The 19,975-nt window shown below is 46.3% G+C and overlaps 1 protein-coding gene across 1 annotated transcript in view; it reads right to left on the reverse strand.

Annotated features, from left to right (window-relative positions):
- LOC144141610 (uncharacterized) overlaps positions 1 to 19,975 on the reverse strand; it is a 34,830-nt gene continuing 14,855 nt past the window's right edge. Inside the window, exons 4-8 of the mRNA XM_077673153.1 lie at positions 17,570 to 17,770; positions 12,406 to 12,752; positions 9,012 to 9,215; positions 4,831 to 5,020; positions 1 to 480 (exon numbers count right to left, since the gene is read on the reverse strand). Of these exons, the coding sequence (XP_077529279.1) occupies positions 243 to 480; positions 4,831 to 5,020; positions 9,012 to 9,215; positions 12,406 to 12,752; positions 17,570 to 17,770 (1,180 nt within the window). The 3' untranslated portion in view covers positions 1 to 242. The remainder of the gene's footprint in view (positions 481 to 4,830; positions 5,021 to 9,011; positions 9,216 to 12,405; positions 12,753 to 17,569; positions 17,771 to 19,975) is intronic.

Consider the following 19,975-nt stretch of genomic DNA (forward strand, 5'->3'; position numbering starts at 1 on the left):
GCAGTTTTTATTGGTCTATTTACACAGCACTCATAATTGATCTTTAGAACCGTGATTTACATGCAACATTGTTGATCATGACAGTGGCGTATAGGCAAAACGAATGCGCGAATTTCTCTTTGGCTTTGCGAGCGTGAACATTGATGATCAGAAATAGCTTCGTATCACGAGGCAGTGTCACCTTCACTTTATGGCCATGTGTTTTTTTATATCTATGGTCGGTAAAGCTCACAGTATTCAGACTACCCGACAGGGATATTTATGTTGTTGACGAATGGCGAGAGGATGTGGGGGAAGATGGAGGGTCTCGGTATCAGCTGGAACTGCTCGTTGTAAAAGAAGCCCCGCAAGCAGGACTGCGTGGTGGCTTGGCTTTGATACACGATCTCCACAATTGCGGATGCACTTCCACCGAGAGCCACCAAGAGTCCAACGAACAGCGAAATGGCCAGAGCTGCTTTTATCAGGATGCTGAGGGGCCTGCAAAGGACGCAGCGAAATAAAAAGGTTACGTTTGTGAACTCGCTGCAATGATAACGACAACAAAAACCCCTCGCAATCCCCTGTGCAACTGATCTGGACCCCCGCACGTTCGGTGATCAAGAGAAACGAGGTGGCCCATGACATATCCCGAAGAATAACTTCTGGATGGGTCGAGCCCGTCTCCCTACCACGAAGCCCGGTCCCCGCGCGGCCGTCTGATCGGTTACCAAGACATTACTACCTATTACCTTCTCTGCCGCCGGATCTACTATAAGGCAACTAAATCCCTCACAGTAGAGCAAAGCCACGTGTGGCGCCAACTTCAGATGGTTGCCTTTCCCAATCCGGCCATTATGACCCATATCTATCCTAGCCTTCACCTAAACTCGGCGTGTCCCTTACGTGGTGCCCATGCCAATCTGGCCCACACCATCTGGGAATTCCCCCAGGACCCTTTCCCTGAAATTCCTTCTGAGGACATATGGGAGGCCTCTCTTTGCATCCCCGACCCGGACCTGCAGGTAAGCCTGGTCGAGAGGGCAGGAGAGGTTGCTGAAAGGCACCGCATCGGCCTCGGTCACCACGAGCTCGCCAACCTAATTCAAGGAGAAGACGTCCTGGGGGAGCGGCCCTTCAGCCCTTTACTTCCACCACCAACATCAGGGCTTATTTCTCATTCACCCATTTCCTCGGCCAGTAAAGTTTGCATTCTATCTCTCTCGCAACCTCAGGATTAGCTTCTGAATGGAGGCGAATTAGTGAACTTCTTCCCCGTAGATTTTTATGGCGTTTTGCTGTCGCCATCATCACCAGACTAATCATCATCGCCATCGCCATCATCATTGTGGTCGTCGTCGTCGTCACGACCACCACCGATACCAGTACCAACACCACCACCACTCCCATGACCACCACATCCTCCTCCTCCTCCTCCTCTCCTCCTCCTCCTCCTCCTCCTCCTCCTCCTCCTCCTCATCATCATCATCATCATCATCATCATAAGCCTAAACGTGTCCACCGCAGAGCGAAGGTCAAAAGATCTCCAGCCACGTCTATCAGTGCTAGCTTAGTCCACTCTTTCCCCCAAATTTTCGAAGTTCATCCCTACATCGAACCCTTGGCCACCACTACAGCGTTTACGGTTTATCGAGAGCCACTGCTTTAAACAGATGGTGAATTTGTTCTCACTCACGCGCGCGACGTGTCCCTCCTATGCCCATTTTCTTCGCTTAATTTGAGCTAGAAGGACTTCTACACCAGCTTGTTCCATAGTATGCGCAGCTATTTTCTTATCCATAAGCGTGACCCATAAAATCATTCTTTCCATAGTCCCTTGGGCTTATTTAAGTTTCCTCTCAAGGCCCTTAGTGAGACCCCAAGCTTCTGCCCCGTACGCCATTGGTGGAAAAACGAATTGGTCATATCATATACCAGCATTTTGAGTGGCAGGGGAAACTTACTATTCAGGATGCCAGAATTCCCACAAAAAGCGGCCCACCCCATGCGTATTATACGGGTAATTTTCGTTTTTCATTAGAACGGCCACTTATGATTCGCCAAAATTAGACGTAATCGCTTACTGTTTAGAAATTTCGGACTGCTTTGACTGAACAAGACAATGTAGCAACCCTCGAGTGTGCACTGCGTAGGCCTAACGTTTTGGTTTGGGGTGTACGGCGCGAATCGGTACCTGCTGCTTTGGGTTCACCCCGATCATGTGAAAGTGGACCAATCGCATGGACGCCGGCTTCATAACGCGAGGGGCCCAGGGTCGATTCCGGTCGCGGGAAGCGTTTTTTTCTTTCACTTCACCCACTATCATTGATAATCATCATCAGAGAAAGTTGGCTTTCCTGCAGGACGTATTTGCGTACAACGGCATCGGTGAGGCCACTATAGCTTCGCTTCGATCTGGAGCAAAATAAAAGAGGTGATTTCAAGGGTTGTTCCGCCGATGCAAAGTATACGATTAATTGTTAAACTGCGTAAAGGCGATTAGCATGAGTCCTTAATTGTCAGTCCCATGGTGTCAGGAGTTGGGTGAGCGTATTTTTACGAGCTCCGTGTTACGTAACCGCATGTTTGAAGGAAGCGAATGAGGACGCAAGTAAATACAGTCGGACAGAGGATACATTGTAGCTATCGAAACCTTCGAACGGTGTTTCGCTATCACCAGCAGGGGCGTAGTGGGTGAGCGACCGCTCACGGGAGTTTTTTGTTACCTGGATTTTTGATGAATTTAACCCTGGCTGGAGGGAGTTGACGGGATCTGTGCGGATTAATTGGCTGAACAGAGTTAAACAACGCGACACAGCATCTTTCAAAGCAAAGCTTTCTATGACGTACTGGTGGCGTATGTCGCTTGAACACACACTGCAGGAAAGCTGTCTTCTGCTGACGATGATTGCTGACCCTGTGTGAAGTGAAAAAAATGTGGCTGGTGATTACGATACTCCCTAACGCGAAATTTGTGTACAGCTAAACTGGGGCTTAGGAAGCCAACGCACGTCATCGCTGAGGGAGCACTCACTCGTGGGTTCTCTTGACGGAAGCGATGGTGAGCCTTCGCAAAGGCGGCGTGAAATGCGTCTCATGAAGGGACTGCGAACTGCGGTCACTTCCTAATTAGGAAGTGACTGCACATCATCGTCACGCACGCGCCCACCTCCAGCAGCTAGAGAGCTTAGCATCCGAGCAGGACCTAGTCTTGTCCCTTTCCATGCAGCCCAGTCGGCTCGTGACAGCCTATTATTGAGCTTCAACGATATAACTGTGGATTACAGCCTTACCCGCCGTCGATACCCTTCTGCTCACCCGCAACTGACTAACGCCGAGGAGTGACTGTGGTGCCTCATGCAGGCTAATACACTACCATGTCACGCCAGGTTGAATTTAATTTATCCTACTGTGTATCCGTCCCCCCATTGCCCTGCATGTGGTGCACACGACACCATTACTAATCTCACGTGGAACTGCCCCAAAGACCAATTTTCCATAATTCCCACTGGCGAGCACTGGGAGGAGGCACTGGGCTGCTCAGACCCGCAGGTTTAGATGGATCTAACGGAACGAGCGGCCGAGGTCACCGGCAAGCTGCAGCTGTCGGTTACCACACCTCCGTAACCCAGACTGTTCACAAATAAGGTTTTTTTTTCCTTTCTCGCGTTTTCTCGCGTTCCCTTTCTCGCGTTCCCTACACACATTTTCGCCAAGCGTCACACAGACAAATGTCTTGTGCGGGCCCAGCATTCTGCCCTCCCCCGAACTATTTCGCAGCACTTTCCTCCGCAGTTTTCTTTCTGTCGCCGCTCATTCGGTTGAACGCCGACGCCGTGCCCGCGCCTGACGCCATCGCCACCGCCAAACTGCAGTAGCAGCGGTCCAAGTATTGAGCACTAAAACGTTTCCCGCGGGCCGAATCGAACCTCGGTGCCTCGCGTTATGAAGCCGACGTCTATTCGATTACTCCATTCTGGCACTATTGGAACAGTTCGAAATTCGAAGAGGGATGCGTGGACGTGCAAAATCACACCGAGAAACCATACCCCTTACAACGAATGAGGAGGATGGCTGAACGCGAAGCTTTCTTCGTGCGAAATCTAATGGCGAAGGTTCAACTTCAAAGCCGCTGCGATCAAAGGACCAAACTGCGTCCGGATCAAAGTCAAAGCTCGACGGGTCAATGTCTAAACCGTCTGCGAGTCAAAGTCCAAACTCCGACGACAACCAAGAAATACTTCACGAGAAAGCTTCGCGTTCAACCGCAGTCGTCGTTAGACGGAAGATGCATGCTTTTTTTATTGATCTCTTTCTTGTGCGTTCATTTCATTTGCTTTGTAAGCCACCTTTAACTACTTTTCGGTACGTTTTTGTAAAAGCCTACCTACGTGCACCATTGAATAAAAAAAAAACGCTTGTTTTCATTTTTACGTGTTTGCGTTCACCTCTTAAATAGGCATCATTTTCGTCAAGTGATAGATGGTTGCGAGAGCTGTAGAAAAAGTACCCGTAGTTTACAAAAATCTCGTTTATATATAATTCCTATTCGTGCTTATTAATTCGGGATAAATGTATTTTTCAATGGTAATGGTGCCGCAAAGGCTAAATGGCTGCCACAAAGTCATTACCAGAAACCTATGCCACAAAAAAGCGCCAAGGAAGCAATGCGGAAACGTCAACGTCCAAAATTATTTCCTGGTTGGTCAACAAATGATTCGTGTATAAGAATTCTACAGCGTAAGGGGGAATAAATGTTCCGGTGAAGTTTGGAATATGTGAAAAATTGGCTTACAACACGTGGAGGTTGCTCGATCGTTAAAATGAATGTCAAATGGTGTACGGTCTTACTTTTCAGGCCACTGGTCCGATTCCTTGCACAGCTTGAAATAGAAGACCGGAGGAAGCATGTAGATGATGGGGCAGACGACAAGGGAACCGACGAGTGCCATCAACGGCCCTTTGAATGGAACGGCCAGGCCCAGCAGACATGCCAGCAGCATAAGCGGAGAGATCCTCTTGTGACGGCTCCAAAGAAATCCTGCACAAAAATCGAAAGCGATCGCGTTCTTACGGCACTCATTTTGGCCATTTGGCTTCAGAGGAGGGCAATACGTCTGATGTTGCATTCCTTAGGCAGATGATACCACGATATTTTCGCACCATCAAGACGTAAATAATGTAGTAACAAAACTAAACTCGGATCCAGAAACATCGTCTCATGGTGCGGAAACAACGTTCTGCGCATGAATCCTAAAAAAAAGCTTTATGATTTTTCGTACACTCAACAAAAGGCTTATCACCACCCCTAAAATAGATCTTGGGAATCAGAGCATTTCTGCGTCCTGCACTTGCGTCATTCCTTGGTGTTGTGCTTGATTCGCTTTTAAAATGGTATGTGCACATTAAATCGGACACAAAAATTTTAGCATTCGGGATGCGTGTATTAATTACAACAAGGCATTACTTCCTGCCACACACTGCATCACGCATTTATTCATGGTCCTCTCACATTTCTGTTTGTCGTCACGGGGCTATACATACTTCACCCATTTGTAATGTCTGCAGCATCTTCAGAAACAAACGGTTTGTTTAATAACTTTCAGCCCCTACAGGGCCTCGGTTCCAGGCATCTTTAAAGGAGCCATGAAGACAAAATACAAGTTGGGTTTGTTAGAAAGACTGCTTAGTCCCAATAGAAATGATACCAATATCATCACAATCTTCGAACAAATAACGGAGATATTGAAGAAAACGTGTGAAGCAGTCGCGATCCCCTAGCCAATTTCCCGCAACTTGTCTATGACGTCACGGAACCTTGTTTGTGCGATTGGCGGCCGTGTAACTGACCTGTCGCGACGACACATGACTGTACGTCTGTAATAGGGCCTCTAGTTCTATTTGACCGCATCACTTGAACGCTAACGTGCAGTTAACGCACTGAAAATTATGTTTTATTGTTGGCCCGTATGACGTCCTTCTTGCTCATAACGCGTCACTACATGTGGAGCAAAACTTGAAAGTTTTTAAATACTTCTTGCTTTTTTTTTTCGTTAAAAAACATATTTCGTGGCTGTAATCATGAGATACTGCATTCTAGTTCTTTCAAATTAAACAAAGTTATATTTTCTCTTTATGGCTCCTTTAAAAACTCAACCACATACCTATCACGTGTTCATCGCACCTGACGTTAGGTTTGCTTATTTGACGTATTCGTCAAAAAAGTGTCTTTGTTGCTGCTTTCACCGCGTGTTGCCTTACTAATAAAAACATTGCCCGGTTCTCTGAAGAATATACTTTGTTACTTCCGAAAACTAGCGCCAACCACGGTAAGCAAATTGCCAATTTTCCGGCCATAGCACTGCAGAAATGTTTGCCGGTATCGACTAAATCATCGCAATCGCAAAGCACATTTTTCAGGTGGTTAGAAACCTATTTACTCGATATGTACTTGAATAATTCCTGAAACATTTTATGTACCATTTAATCTTTACAGTCTATGCTTTTCCCCGTATTTAACTGAAAATTGCGTGGGTATTTTAAATTTAATATTGCAGAGAGTTTTATGGCTTATTATACTATCATCTGACCGTGATATGTTATTATTTGCAATCTGTTTATGCATTTTGATTTGCATTTAATAATTTTTCATCTTCTGGTTTGGCGCGCCAAACGCGGCGCCCAAACCCGAATAGGGAAAAATCATATTCTAGTGAAGAGTAGATAAGACTAATGTCTGCCAAGTTTTGATCTTAGAAACGGCGTCGATTGCTAATACAGTGCAAATGAATATTTAAGTAATAAAACATATATTATTGAGGTCGAAATCACGTTTAGGAGGGTGCGCAACTTTTGCGGTGAGCGCGTGATAATGGTACACACACCGGGACGTTAATTTTTCAGTCGCTATCACTAGAGACAATCACGCACTTCAAAAACAAGTGAAACCCACGAAAGGTTATGTTTTCAGGCATGGAAAATACGTGGAACCCTAGTCATATAAGTGTGGCGGAAAAGAGTGTGACTGGAAGACTAGGGATCGGAAGAGACCCGATCGCGCCTAAATGAGCTAATGATGCGGACAACATATCTTGTAGATTCGCGTAGCATGGAGAGACGCAGAGAACATGTGGAGGGGTTCTCTGGAACATTGAGCTCTCCGCAGTCTGGGTCACTGGCCCCGTCGATGAGGTGCTGACAGTACGTCAAGCCACAGTCGCTGCAACAGCGTCGCGTAATTATCCTGAGTACCAGCTTGCAGCCGCAGGCCATATTCAGGGCTAGGCCTGCTTAGCCTTTTACGGTGGTGGTGAGGTTGCGTGAAGTAACTATTCGTGACACTGCGGAGAATAGTAAAGATAAAAGCGGTCATATCTGGTCTTGTAAACGGCGGATGCATGAGAACTGGGTCTGCTGAAGCCTTCTTTGTTTACGCGGGATTGGGCCTGCATCCACTGTTTACCAGTCAGTCCAAAATGGCGTGGTATTCACTCTATGGTAACAATATTGCCTGGCTGCAGCGCAGAAGAGCACAGGTTACCTGCCAGTGCATGAATGTGGGCTGGTTGGTTACTGGAGCAGTAAAACGTAGGTTCATAATTTCCACAGGAAGTGCATAATTATTGTCACGTAGCCAAGATCGATGCAGTTCTTCCAGTAAACAATGATTTTTGGAGAAAGCTTGGACTCCGCAGTAAACCTATAAACCTAAAAAAATACGCAGGCGTGGACGAAGCAGTGAATTGAATGACTTGCAGAGGCGATCATCGGCGAATGAAATGCCGCGTCGCTTGCGCTGCGAGCAATTATGTTTTCGTGTTCTTTCCAGAACCATCGAACTAACAATAAAGGAAGAACATTTTAGTCTAGCGAAGACAGGACTAGACAACCTCCCTATCAACTCAGGTAGCCTGCAAGGTATACAAAAAAGGAAGAAAGCACGTTCTTCGCTTGGATAACAGATAAGAGAGCTGGGCGCAGCCAGACGCTGGCCAAATAACAGGTAAGTAAAGAAAACGCAAGGCATGGTTTGCGGCGATATGAGACTTCGCTGAAAAACGATTGGAGCCCTGGACTGCTACTTGGTTTCACAGAACAGGGTCCATGCCTCAGATGATCACAAAAAATAAAACAAATCGCTTCACGGATTGCATCCAATAAAGTCGAAGTGGAAGCTCTGTCATGGTTGAGTGCGATGTTTGGGGCAAGGCACAGGCTTGAGATTACCACTGCCGCAGTTGACCCGGACTCTGAACAACGCCATCTCTGTATTCATGGATACGTGTTTCTCAGGAGTGCTGGCCAATTGTTTCACCGACACTCAGGGGTATGACGCCTTTGTTGGTATTACCAGACTGAAAGGCGGAACGATGTCAACAAAATGAAAATTTGGGCTGATTGATACATTTCAAATGTCCAGAAACAGAGCAGGCAACAGAACAAGAAAAGTCAAGATGATAATTCATTAACAAACAACCAACGGCTTTTTTTTCGTGAACGCATTATGAAGGCATAAATAATGGCAGACAAAAACAAAAAAAACAAAAGGCTTACAAAAATTAACAGGTTAGAGAGTCCGATGAACGTGAATGCGGCGCTAGAGCGGTAGTGCAGCGGTAGAGCGTGTGTCACCGCGTTCATGAATTCCCTGCTATTCACAGGATACCACAAGTTCTTTGGTCCCTATGAGTTTTGATTATTCTGCAATGCTCGAATGTGTACCCACATTTCTTACAATGATCTGATAGACGATTGCTTGGGGCGAGTTCCAGCTTGTTCGCATGTTCGCGAAGGGCATCTTTGATACATTTGCGTTCTTGATCTACACGAGATCGTTCAAAACAAATTAACTTCATTTGGAGCCTTTGTGCAGGTCAAAAAATTTGCGAGCACGTTTCTTTGTACAAGGTTGCTTGTTCTCGCCTTCTTTAATAACAAGTGAAAAGCTTTGAGAAGAAATCGGCGCCCAAGAATGTGTCACTGGGGTACTTCAGAAATCCCGCGTAGGTTTAGCATTGAAAGCTTCAACTCACGCTTTCCGTAGTCATCGCAGCTGTCGTGCTCGTCCAGCGTCGCGTTGATTAGTATCATGGTGGAGGCAGAGGCGAACAGCAGGAAGATATCCGCAGCCAGTCGGACACCCGCCGAGTCCAGGGAAACGACGATGTTTCCGTTGACTACGGCACCGAAGGTGCTATACCCCACGGCTCCAACCACCAGGCAGGCGAGGGTGTTTCCTTTCCAGACAAGCAGACCAAAAATGCACTCAGTCGGGTAAAATACAAGTAAAGCGAAACCTTAATTTTCTTTATGTTGCGTTCATACTGGTCCAAGGCTCCCTGGTTGTAGCAGTGATTCTACCAATAGAAGTAACTGGGTGTCGTAGCAATACTACTACGAAAGAAAGTTTGACATCCACCTGAATGCAGCCGTACGGCCACACAGGAAACCTATACTGCTTTCTCAGAAACTTCGCAGTTGAAGAAAAATTTGTCCTGGTCCAGGATTCGAACCCGGGACCACCGCTTAACCGGAGCAGTCGCTCTACCAACTGAGCTAACCAGGAGGCTAGTCGTTTGTAGCGCGAGAGCGAATTGATTAACAACTCGAAGTGAAGGACAGGTGTTAATCGACCGGATTTTAGAGGAAATCCCCAAGGTGGATTTCCTTTGTGGCCGTACGGCTGGATTCAGGTGGATGTCAAGCTTTCCTTCGCAGAAACTTACTCCACCTTGGGGATTTCCCCTAAAATGTGGCCGATTAACACCTGTCCTTCACTTGGAGTTGTTGATCAATTCGCCCTCGCGCTACAAACGACTAGCCTTTTGGTTAGCTCAGTTGGTAGAGCGACTGCTCCGGTTAAGCGGTGGTCCCGGGTTCGAATCCTGGACCAGGACGAATTTTCCTTCAACTGCGAAGTTTCTGAGAAAGCTGTATAGCTTTCCTTTGTGGCCGTACGGCTGCATTCAGGTGGGTGTCAAACTTTCTTTCGCAGAAACTTACTCCCCCTTGGGGATTTCCCTAAAATCTGGTCGATTAGCAATACTACTAGTAGTAGACAGTGGTAATGGTTGTGGCTTTAGTATTACACGAAGTAATAGTTATGTAGTACAGGTAATTTAACCGCAGAGGAAGGATTTACTATCGTGTAACAGATTAAAAAAGTGGTCCCAGAGACTGAAATTTGGGTTAGGCGCGCCGAAATCACTCCCAGTATGTATATTAGAATTTTCCAACATTGTTGGCTCTCTTATCTGTAACGCTCGCTTCCTGTCTGTTAGCATTACTTTCAATACGCCTTTTTACTGCTGTTTAGGTTTCAATAAGAAAATAACCTTGCCTACAAATGAAGATCAGGGGACTCAAATAACACTGTAGGGACAAAACGGCGTGCCTCACTGATGGAATTTTGAAGTTCTTTATTCAAGAAAGAAAAAGAAATGCGCGAGAAGGACTGAACATGAACGATTGACGATGCGTTTGACAGGTTATTTGTGTATCCACTTAACGCCGGTCTCTTACGTCAGACGCATTTTACGCACGTGATACGTTACGTTACGAATAGCTTACAACAGTGATTTTCTTCCTAATAGGCGATGTGATGCGCGTACCAGCGAACCCCAAACGGTTTACTGAGCACAGTTTTTCGCCCTAGATTTCTTGCCGCTGTTTTCCCTCCTGCCGGAGGCATACAATTAAAAAACATTCCGCTATTTCAAAAGGCCTTACACGAACTATATATCGACAAAACCTATACACACTACTAACCTAAAAGGACGGCTCATGCATGTCGACACTTCTTAGTGTAAACAAAATCTTGGGCGCATTTCAGACAAAACATAATGAAATAATGAAGAGTACCGGAATATTTTTGCTGACGAATACGTGTTGGATTCGTTTTGGCGAAAACAGATGAAAAAGTGGGTGCTAAAAAGTATCTGCTTGCTTCACTACAAATGTCGAAGAGCTTTTCTACACTCTTGCAACACAACACTGTTTGCCCTCTCCCCTCTCCCACCCCTCAGGCTCCGTCTCCTCCCTTTCGCCCTTTCCATCGTTACTGCGTTACGGATTTCCTCAGCTGAATTAAATAATGTTGGGTTCGTAACACTCGCGTGTCATCTGGTTAGAAAGAGAGCAACTTGTCTTTTGTTTTCAAGTGCGTTGTGATTTTTTTTTTCATTTTATATCGTAAAAACCAACCTTATAGACATCCTAGAATAAAAGAACGTTGCTTCTGTCGCTTAAGTGCTGACATCTTACCACAAAAACGCATGTAGTTTCTATGCCGGAGTACAAAGTGAACATGCACAATCCATGCCTGTGACTTCGGAGTTGGGAGCGGTCTTGCCTAGATGTACTTGTTGAAAATCTGTTTAACTTTTGGCTTGGTGGTTAGATGGAGAGACAGACCAAATTATTTGCAAATAGGTAGCCAAAGACCGGCTATCCTATTAAAAACGGCGTTAGGACTTCGTGAGACAAGGGTACAGCAAAAAAAGAACAAACAAGACAAAATGACACTATCTTGAACCGTCGGCATGACAGGAAGAGTAACCACGTTCATGCGATTCACAACGCCCAGATCTGTAAGCCTCGCTTGCTCGCTTTTTGTCTCAACAAAATCAACGCGCCATTCTTAGGAAAAAGATGGTTAAAACGCAGTTTTCGCCCATAAAACTACAGTAGAAGTCTAAAATCTCAACTGCTTCGACCGCGGAGCAATGGCGAAATCTGATTGAATTCAGCTTCATATACGCTCGGCCCCAATAGAGAGGTCTAAAAAGCATCTGCATACTCTTCGTCTCCATGAAGACTTTCATCTTTTGACAGGAAGCGCAAAATATTTCGTGAACAGCCATTTAATGGATGAGCTGTGACATCTGAAATTAGAAGAAGTAAAGAAACTTCTGCTAATTTCTGATGTCCAGTGAACAAAAGCATAAAACACACGAAAAACATTCCAAACAAAAACAAACTCGGTAGAAACCAGCGACAAATATTTCTCGACTGCCCGGAACCTTCCGGGAATCCAAAAAAAAATTTGAGACATTGGGATAACTCACTTGGTTTTGCATCATTTGTGCACGTAAAACGGCAAAACATGTACAGGTGCCCTTTTAAGTAATTGGTACAAGAATTTGTGAATATCACAAAATATTTGTGTTCCTAGCTTTATGAAAGCCGTTACCGGTTTACAAGAAGCTATTTAAATTAGGGAGGTCTCCTTAAACGCACAGCAATGCAGCCAGGCAGTTTCCGAAAGAAGAAATTCCTCTAAATTGAGAAGATCGTGTTCTAATAACTTTTTATGGCCCCTGTACCGAAAGCTTACATTTTTGACTTGTTATAAACTTGTTTCGATTTATTTCGACTTGTTTTGACCTATTTTCGAGTTAAGTAGCGTTTGACACAGCGCCCACTTACCGGCAACACTGCCAACAGCTGCTTTGTTGAAATCGGCAGGAGCTCTCACGTCCCGACGAAGGAGAGGGAAGCCTGCGATGTTAGCGTAGTTGAAGGCTAAAATGCCGAGTCCGGCGAAGAACGAGGCCCCCGATATAGATTGGGTCCAGCCTCCCGCCACTTTCGGAATGGAGACAGTGATGTATTTGAAGGGGTTAATAATCCGGCCCAGGTCAAGGCTAAGGAAGGAATTTGACGTGGCAGCGCTGCTGGGAGCTCCTAGCGTTGGCTTTGTACGGCTATTTGCGAGACCAGCAATCAGGAGTATTAGAAGCACCAGGTGGAACGGCAAGTATCCAATGTTGCTCCTGAAATGAAGAAAACCGACTGGGTGTAGACATTTACCGCTGGGAATTTGCACGTGTGGTGTTCTAGTGCATCTACAGCGAAACGTCATTTATTAATTATGAACGAAGCATACATAGGGTGTTGGAAAAATTGGGAAAAAAAGAAGGGATCTAGGATGGAGTTTTAACCGCTTGGTACGATAATATACCCCCTTGAAGTGAATTTCACATCATTATTCATGCAAGGGTATTCACTCTTTTTGACTTGTGAAAGAGTCTTAGTAAAGGCACCTTAACTAAAATATGAACGTCAGCCCTTCGGCAAGTATCTTCTGCGCTCCTAGGCACGATGTTATTCGCAACATGGAATCTTATGTACTTTGCTTGTAACAAAATGCAACTATGAACCCATTATATAAAGAAATGATTCGAGGAATTGAGAACACATTTTGCATTTTAAACACCCTTAGAGAAAAAAAGGTATTAAACCAACCATTTCCCACAACAGCTTCCGCAAACTCACCTTTCCACTCCAGTTCACACTGGTTAACCCATACCTGCCTCACGCCGTCAACTATGAAAGTTTGTACGCAATTTAACTTATTCAGTATTTCAAACTTGCATTAATGCGCTTGCTTCAAGATTAAAAAATCCGGCTGTTAATTTCTGGCTTAATGGCAATTGTCATTGATTCGTAATGAGAAAAGTCATTCCTAGGGATTGTTTGCGACTTGCAAGGCTGATATTGCAGTACTTCTCGCTTCAGGGATGAAGGGAGGGTTTTCATTCCAGGCCACGCGGTCATTTTGTTGTATTCTGAAGGTAGGAACGCATCAGATGCTTCCGGATGGCTGGTACAATGAACAGCTATGCCGAATGACACGCCAGGAGAGCTTCAGCGTGGCTCAACCTTAAAACAAGCCGGTACATGTGTGCCACGATAACAACGGATGCAAGACGGCGCCAGCAATAAGTGACACGGGACGGTTGAAACACTTGCTTAACGCACAGGTTGATTGAAAGCAGTTGCGTTGTGATTCCCGCCGATTCCGAACAGGTGTGCGACCGTGATACGGTGCTTTATCTGTGCTTGATCATCTTTTTGATTTGTGTTATACGTCACGGCTTACTAAAAAAACTTCTTCAGAGCATTCACACCAACTGAGTCCCTGTTTGTTTGTTAATATGTCCAGCTTCCTGCAATTAAGATATCCCGCGGTACTTCTGCGCGACTGGGGATGATATCGTACTTTGCCATTGCAGCTTTCCCACGAGAGAACATAAGAAACAGCAATTTGTTTTATTAATTGATGACGTCTTTGTTTAAATGCTAATACCTTTTTACAGTATTCCTGATTGTGCTTAGCCGGTCTTGCTGGAAGGCATATTGGTATAACTTTTTCTTTATTTTACTTCAGAATGTCAGGTTATGGCCTGCACAGATATCTGTGAATAAGTTACAAATAAACAGTTGTTTCTACGCTTAGCGTCAAAAATTAGGCGTTATGATGTGTTTCACAACAAAATTGAGGAAAAGCAACGGCGGGTTCGGGAAGTGTTCAACGTTAGTTTGCAATCAACGTATAGGTCTCCCTTTGCTACTGTCCTGACAGAGACATCAAATTACAGTAGCCTTAAGGCCACTCAGATATAGTAAACAACCATCAATTCATGTATTTTTTATGCAACCTAAAGTCTTTCTTCTGGTTCGTTTAAGTTTACTCTCCCTTTCTCTGTGTGTCGTTTGCTGTTAATGCACTATGGTTCTTTTTCTCTGATTTGGGTGGCGGGAAACATTTGAGATCAGGAGGTACTCACTATTGTTCAATAAAAAAACAGTATCTGAAAGTAACAGTTCAAAAGAGAATAGTGGCCTGTTTGTGTGCGTTACTGCTGTAGCGCGGAATTTGACACAATTGGTAATACAATGGTTTCAGCTCTAGAAATAAGCACCCGCCGCGGTGGCTCAGTTGCTAAAGCGTTGTGCTGCTGAGCACGAGGATGCGAGTTCGATTCCCGGCCGCGGCGGCATCTTTTCTGATGGAGGCGAAAAGCAAAAACGCCCGTGTGTGCGAGATTTCCGGGCACGGTCAAGATCCCCAGGTGGTGAAAGTTAATCCGGAGCCCTCCACTACTGCGCGCCTCATCGCCTGCGTTGCGGGGCCGTGTTAAACCCTACAATCAATCAATCAATCAATCAATCAATCAATCAATCAATCAATCAATCAATCAATCAATCAATCAATCAATCAATCAATCAATCAATCAATCAATCAATCAATCAATCAAGAAATACGTGCGTCCAGACAACAAGATTCAGCCCTTTTTCGAAATCGGCCGTCAAACAATTTTCTGGAACACGGTAGTCTACTTGCGTAATTTGGAGGAAAAACTACCTATCCGTGACTTCTTTTCTGGTGCATCGTAGTTGCGTGTACTTCATAGCTTTATCATATTTGCCTTTTAGCACAAACAACGTCTACAGGCTCATCAACTGCTGCAACGTGTTTGCATCCCTTTATTAGCTCCGATTTCTTCATCTTTACATACAAAATACTTCAACAGGCAGGCAGTTGGCACTTGCCACAGCCTTCCCAGATGCAGTAATCTGCGCGGCTGAGGTACACCTGTTCTACTCTCGCGCCGTTACGTTGACGTTTCACGGCGCGCACCATAGTTCAACATTTCTCCCACTGCTGACAGCCTGTGGAGAAAGCCCAATGGTGGCGCACCGGGCGTTCGCTGGGTAGACCCGGGTACACATCGCTTGCTTGCTCAGATGTGTTGTTTCTTTACTCTTTACAACTCCAGCCAGTTTCTTGACTGGAAAACAACGACAGTGTTCCGCAAGATGGAGTCCTTAAGCCTTTCGCCTTAAAGGGACACTGAAGTGATATGTAAACATTGCGGGATTACTAGCGCAAATTGTAGTCCGGAGTCCCCAGGCCATGTTTCGACCACTCTGGGCGCGTTTACGCGATTTTATTTAGTAGAAAAATTAATTCGAAAATTCTGTCCTCCTCTCTTTACGCTCGCCCATTTTCTGTGGCGTTTTCGTGTGACGTCGGGAGGAGCCGAGCTCGCAATTGGCTGCGCTACTGCACGGCTACCCGGCCTTCAGGCAGAGTCATTCGGCCCAGCGTTTCGTCCGCCGGCCGCCGACGGGTCGTCGCAATTCATTCGCTCAGTTGAAACGAAGCCAGGACACGTTTGTGAATGGAAGAATGTGCCTTTCTTTACTTGGTTTGTTTGTACACTGTATCTAGCTCCAAGTCAAGGACGCTTCACACTAGCGCTGCACAACCGCACATGCGACGCTTCGCTGACTGGTACGCCAGTAGGAAGATATAAGGCCTCTTGAAGGCGGGAGAAGAGTCAGCGAAGTCAATATAGGTACTAAGGAAATAAAATCAACTGATATTTTTACCGTACAGCGTAAAACTAGGGTGCGGGAAGCACTTTTTTGCGCTGGGCGAACAAGCACAGCGGTCAGCAGCACGACTACGCAGCTGCGAACGCTTTTCCGTCTAAGAAATGCAATTGCTAGACGTGATATATTGTGGAAACTTGAGGGATGCTTACTGCACGAGCGCAAAACAACAAATAGTCACCTAAGATGCTTGAAATTCCAAAACTAAATAAAAGTGTAAACTGGTTATACTATATATACCTTATATTACCAAGGTCGGCACGGCCCGCTTGGTGGTCGAGTGGTCTAGAGCGCTGGGTATTTGCAAGTGTTTTGCAAGTCGCGAGTTCGGATCCCCGCGGGCACGTGCTTTTTTTTTTATAAGTGAACTTTTTCGTTTTCCGCCGATGTTTTCTATACTGAGTTCACATTTTTTTTGGGCCGCAAAGTTCATTGCTCCACGAACTAGTTCACAGAACGCGCGCAGGCTGGCACTGGCGCGCTAGCGAGTTATCGTTGGCGTGCTGTTGCCATAAGCACCGACTGCTTGCGGGCAGTGGGCACAGGCCAGAATCAACATATCCTTGGCCTGGTGCGAACACGCTTTTTACGATACAGGGATGAGTGAGGCTAGCTCGAAATATGGGGGAAAAGCGCATGGCATTTGAGCGTCTGCGGGGACGCGGAGGGCGTTCATGCACTGCGTAGGCCTCGGATAGTGAATGCTACGATTCCAAGCCGTCCTGCGAGGCTTATCTTACGCATTTTACAGCCGAAAACATGGCAGAAGCGCGGTACGATGATTACTGAGATATTGAGAATGCCCATAAAACAACGTTGTGTTTTACAGGCCGAAACCGAAACCGAAACTTGTTTGATTGCTAACCTTGGTCATCGTCCAATCACGGTGCTCCCTCCTCCTAACGTCACAGCTTTAGTTGGTGCGGCCGCCGCACACCGCGCATAGTAGTTTTTCTTCTTTCGCGCTGTGTAAAGTAATTACCGATTTGTCAACCGGATAAACGATGAAAAGTGGGTTAATTTGAGCCAGTCTACGCAGTGCAAGCAAAAACGGGAGCTTGACAAATTCACTTCAGTGTCCCTTTAAAGTAATTTATTGGTCATAACCAATCACGAGCTGCAAAACATGATTAACAAATAATGATGGCAAGCAGCGCTGGAAAGGCGGTCGACATCGAAGCCATCACCGCAAATTCAGATATTTATGCCCTCATCGATGTTAGAGGGGCGTCGCTATGACTGCAAGCGCAGACGAGTCCTACCCGCTTTGAAATGACGAGAACTCGAGCGAGTACCCGCATCTGAAAAGACATGTGGTTGACATCTCTCTCAGACAGTATCGAATAACTGGCATCCACTGTGTCGATTATTTCTACCCCCCACTCCCCAACTGCCCACAGCTGCTCACCAGTATCGTGTTTTGGAGCCCACGGGGAAGATGGCGAAAAGTATTCCCAAGCCGGTTACGAAGCCGCAGTACATGTAACCCTGTATTTCTAAGGGCGGGTAGAAGGCGCCCACAAAGTCCGCGCCATATTCGGCCACGGTGACTAGTAGCACCGCCTGGAGGCCGACCACGCTCAGCAGGCGCAGCGCCACCACGATGCTCCTGTGAATATGGAAAGAATAAAAACAGGGGGAAAAGACATGAAGTTTTCTTGAGGTATTGTTTCTAACTGCCGCACTACCGTCTATTAAAATAGAACAGATATCCTTGAACACAATCTCCGCATATTATTAGATAGTGCCGTAAATTTTGACTTCTTTATCCTTTGCATGTCGGAGAGAGAGAGAGACAGACAAATTACTTAATTGAGCCTCAGGCTGATCGAGGGAAGGGGAGTGGCCACCGGTTTGAAGCCGCAGTGACGTTGTCAGCCCGGGTGACCAGAAGTATTTCGACTTCTGGGTCCTAGCCGCCCAGCGCTCCCTCCCAGTGCTCTACATTAGCTTTGAAGAGAAAGGGACCTTTAGGGCAGGCTCGCGTAGAGTGGATCAGTGGGGTTAGGTCAACGCAGTGCGGACAATTAGGCGAAGGGAATTGCGAGGGGTGAATGCGGTGCAGTAGTGGTCGGCAGGTCAAGGAGTTTGTCTGGAAGAGTCGCCATGAGCGCACCTGATGGTTGGTTAGTTGAGTGTGGTCGGAAGGGTGTTAACGGCGAGCGAGGCGGTAATGCGTAGTTATATTGTGGGAACTCTCCCCGCACGTCGTTAGACGCGTGCACACACAAAAGGAAACATGCCAATTACATGAAACTCGAAGCTACGGTAGCCTGATTCGTAGAACGCGCAGTACATTAGCCGAAAGATTAATTATTAAAACGTTGAGCTTCAAAAAATAAGCCAAAGTGTACAGCCCTAGGTTCTATAATCGACGCCGCAGGTACCGTGCAGTGCCTGGTACCTTCATGCCCACGCAACAGATTTCCCGGCTTTTTCTATGTTAATCAGAATATTTGACCAGCTGAGGTAGCAAACTATATAGTCTTGAATGGCTGTAGGTATTTGTGACATGCAGGGTGAGGAAGCTAGTAATAGAATTATTCAAACAATTGCATTTCGGGCGCTGTTGTCATTAAGTAAAACATTAACCTAATAATGGAGAGTTTTAGCTGACTGTTTCCGACGGTCCGCTCCGGTATCGGCGGCCCGCTCGGCGCGACCGGAGCCAATGCCGTTCGCAGCCAAGCGCGCCACGCATGCGCGTTAGCGCTCCCGCTTGCTATCGGAGCGGAGCGGACCGTGAAAAACGGTCAGCTAAAACTCCATAATATAACGCTACAATTCGCGACCACTCTTTGTTCCTTGTTGCCCAATATAAAACTGAGCATTCAAGATCCAGGAATACGTGAATGTTTTCTTTTCTGCTTTTTAGCGAATTTAATATTGCAAGACGGGGCACGAAACGAAGATTCAACTTCCTCCGCAAGGGCAGGCTTAAGTATTATGGTTCTGTCCTCCACTCCATGTGTTCTCTCGACTCGGTTGAGTGGAAGATACCACAATGCTCTTACATGCAAAAATCGATTTCAAGGATCTCATCGACTGGATTCTCGAGTGTAGGAGGGATTCTGAATACCAATTTACTGTCAGAAGTAGCGCGTCTTTGAAACAATACGTTATTCTGAACCGCGCACTTGAATTATCTCTGGAGAACAGAGCTTCATTCTGGTGAGCCCCTATATCTCAAACGGCAGATATTTGCGGTCTTCACCACCGGAATCTTCCTGCTTTATGCGTGAAAAGAGGTCAGCAGTGTACCTGTCAGAACCCGTGTGGCGGAGGACATTCTGCCACACTGAAGACTACAGACAACGTGCCCTGTGATTGGCATTGTCGTCTCAAGCATGGAAATGCGTCTATAGTGCACGTGAACACGTTGTACGAGGTTGGCCGAGCTGCGCTCCAGTCCGACGCAGAAAGTCAATGCCGAACGCTGAATAATCCACGTTTAATGCATCACTTTTCCCGACAGAAGAGAGAAAAAAGTTGGCTGTCGATTCCGATACTCCCTATTGCGATGTTTGGGCGCAGCAGCAGTGCGCTGAGGTAGCACTCACTCGTGGGTATTTCGACGGTGGCGATGATGAGCCTCTGCGTCAGCGGCGCGAAGTGCGTCTCAGGAAGGGACTGCGAACTGCGTCTAAAGCGAACTCACATCATGGTCACGCGCACGTCCCCCTCACGTTTTCGCTAAGTGTCACGCCGTCGAGCGCCTGGTGTGGGCAGCACTGCCCGTTCCCTCCCCCACCGCACAATTGAGGAGAGCGCTGGCTCCCGCCGCCAGAGCGAACCGTCCTCCACTCCCAATTTC

This window comes from Haemaphysalis longicornis, unplaced genomic scaffold (assembly GCF_048455015.1).
Source record: "Haemaphysalis longicornis isolate Haplotype H1 unplaced genomic scaffold, Haemaphysalis longicornis Haplotype H1 scaffold_6, whole genome shotgun sequence".
Lineage (NCBI taxonomy): Eukaryota > Metazoa > Arthropoda > Arachnida > Ixodida > Ixodidae > Haemaphysalis > Haemaphysalis longicornis.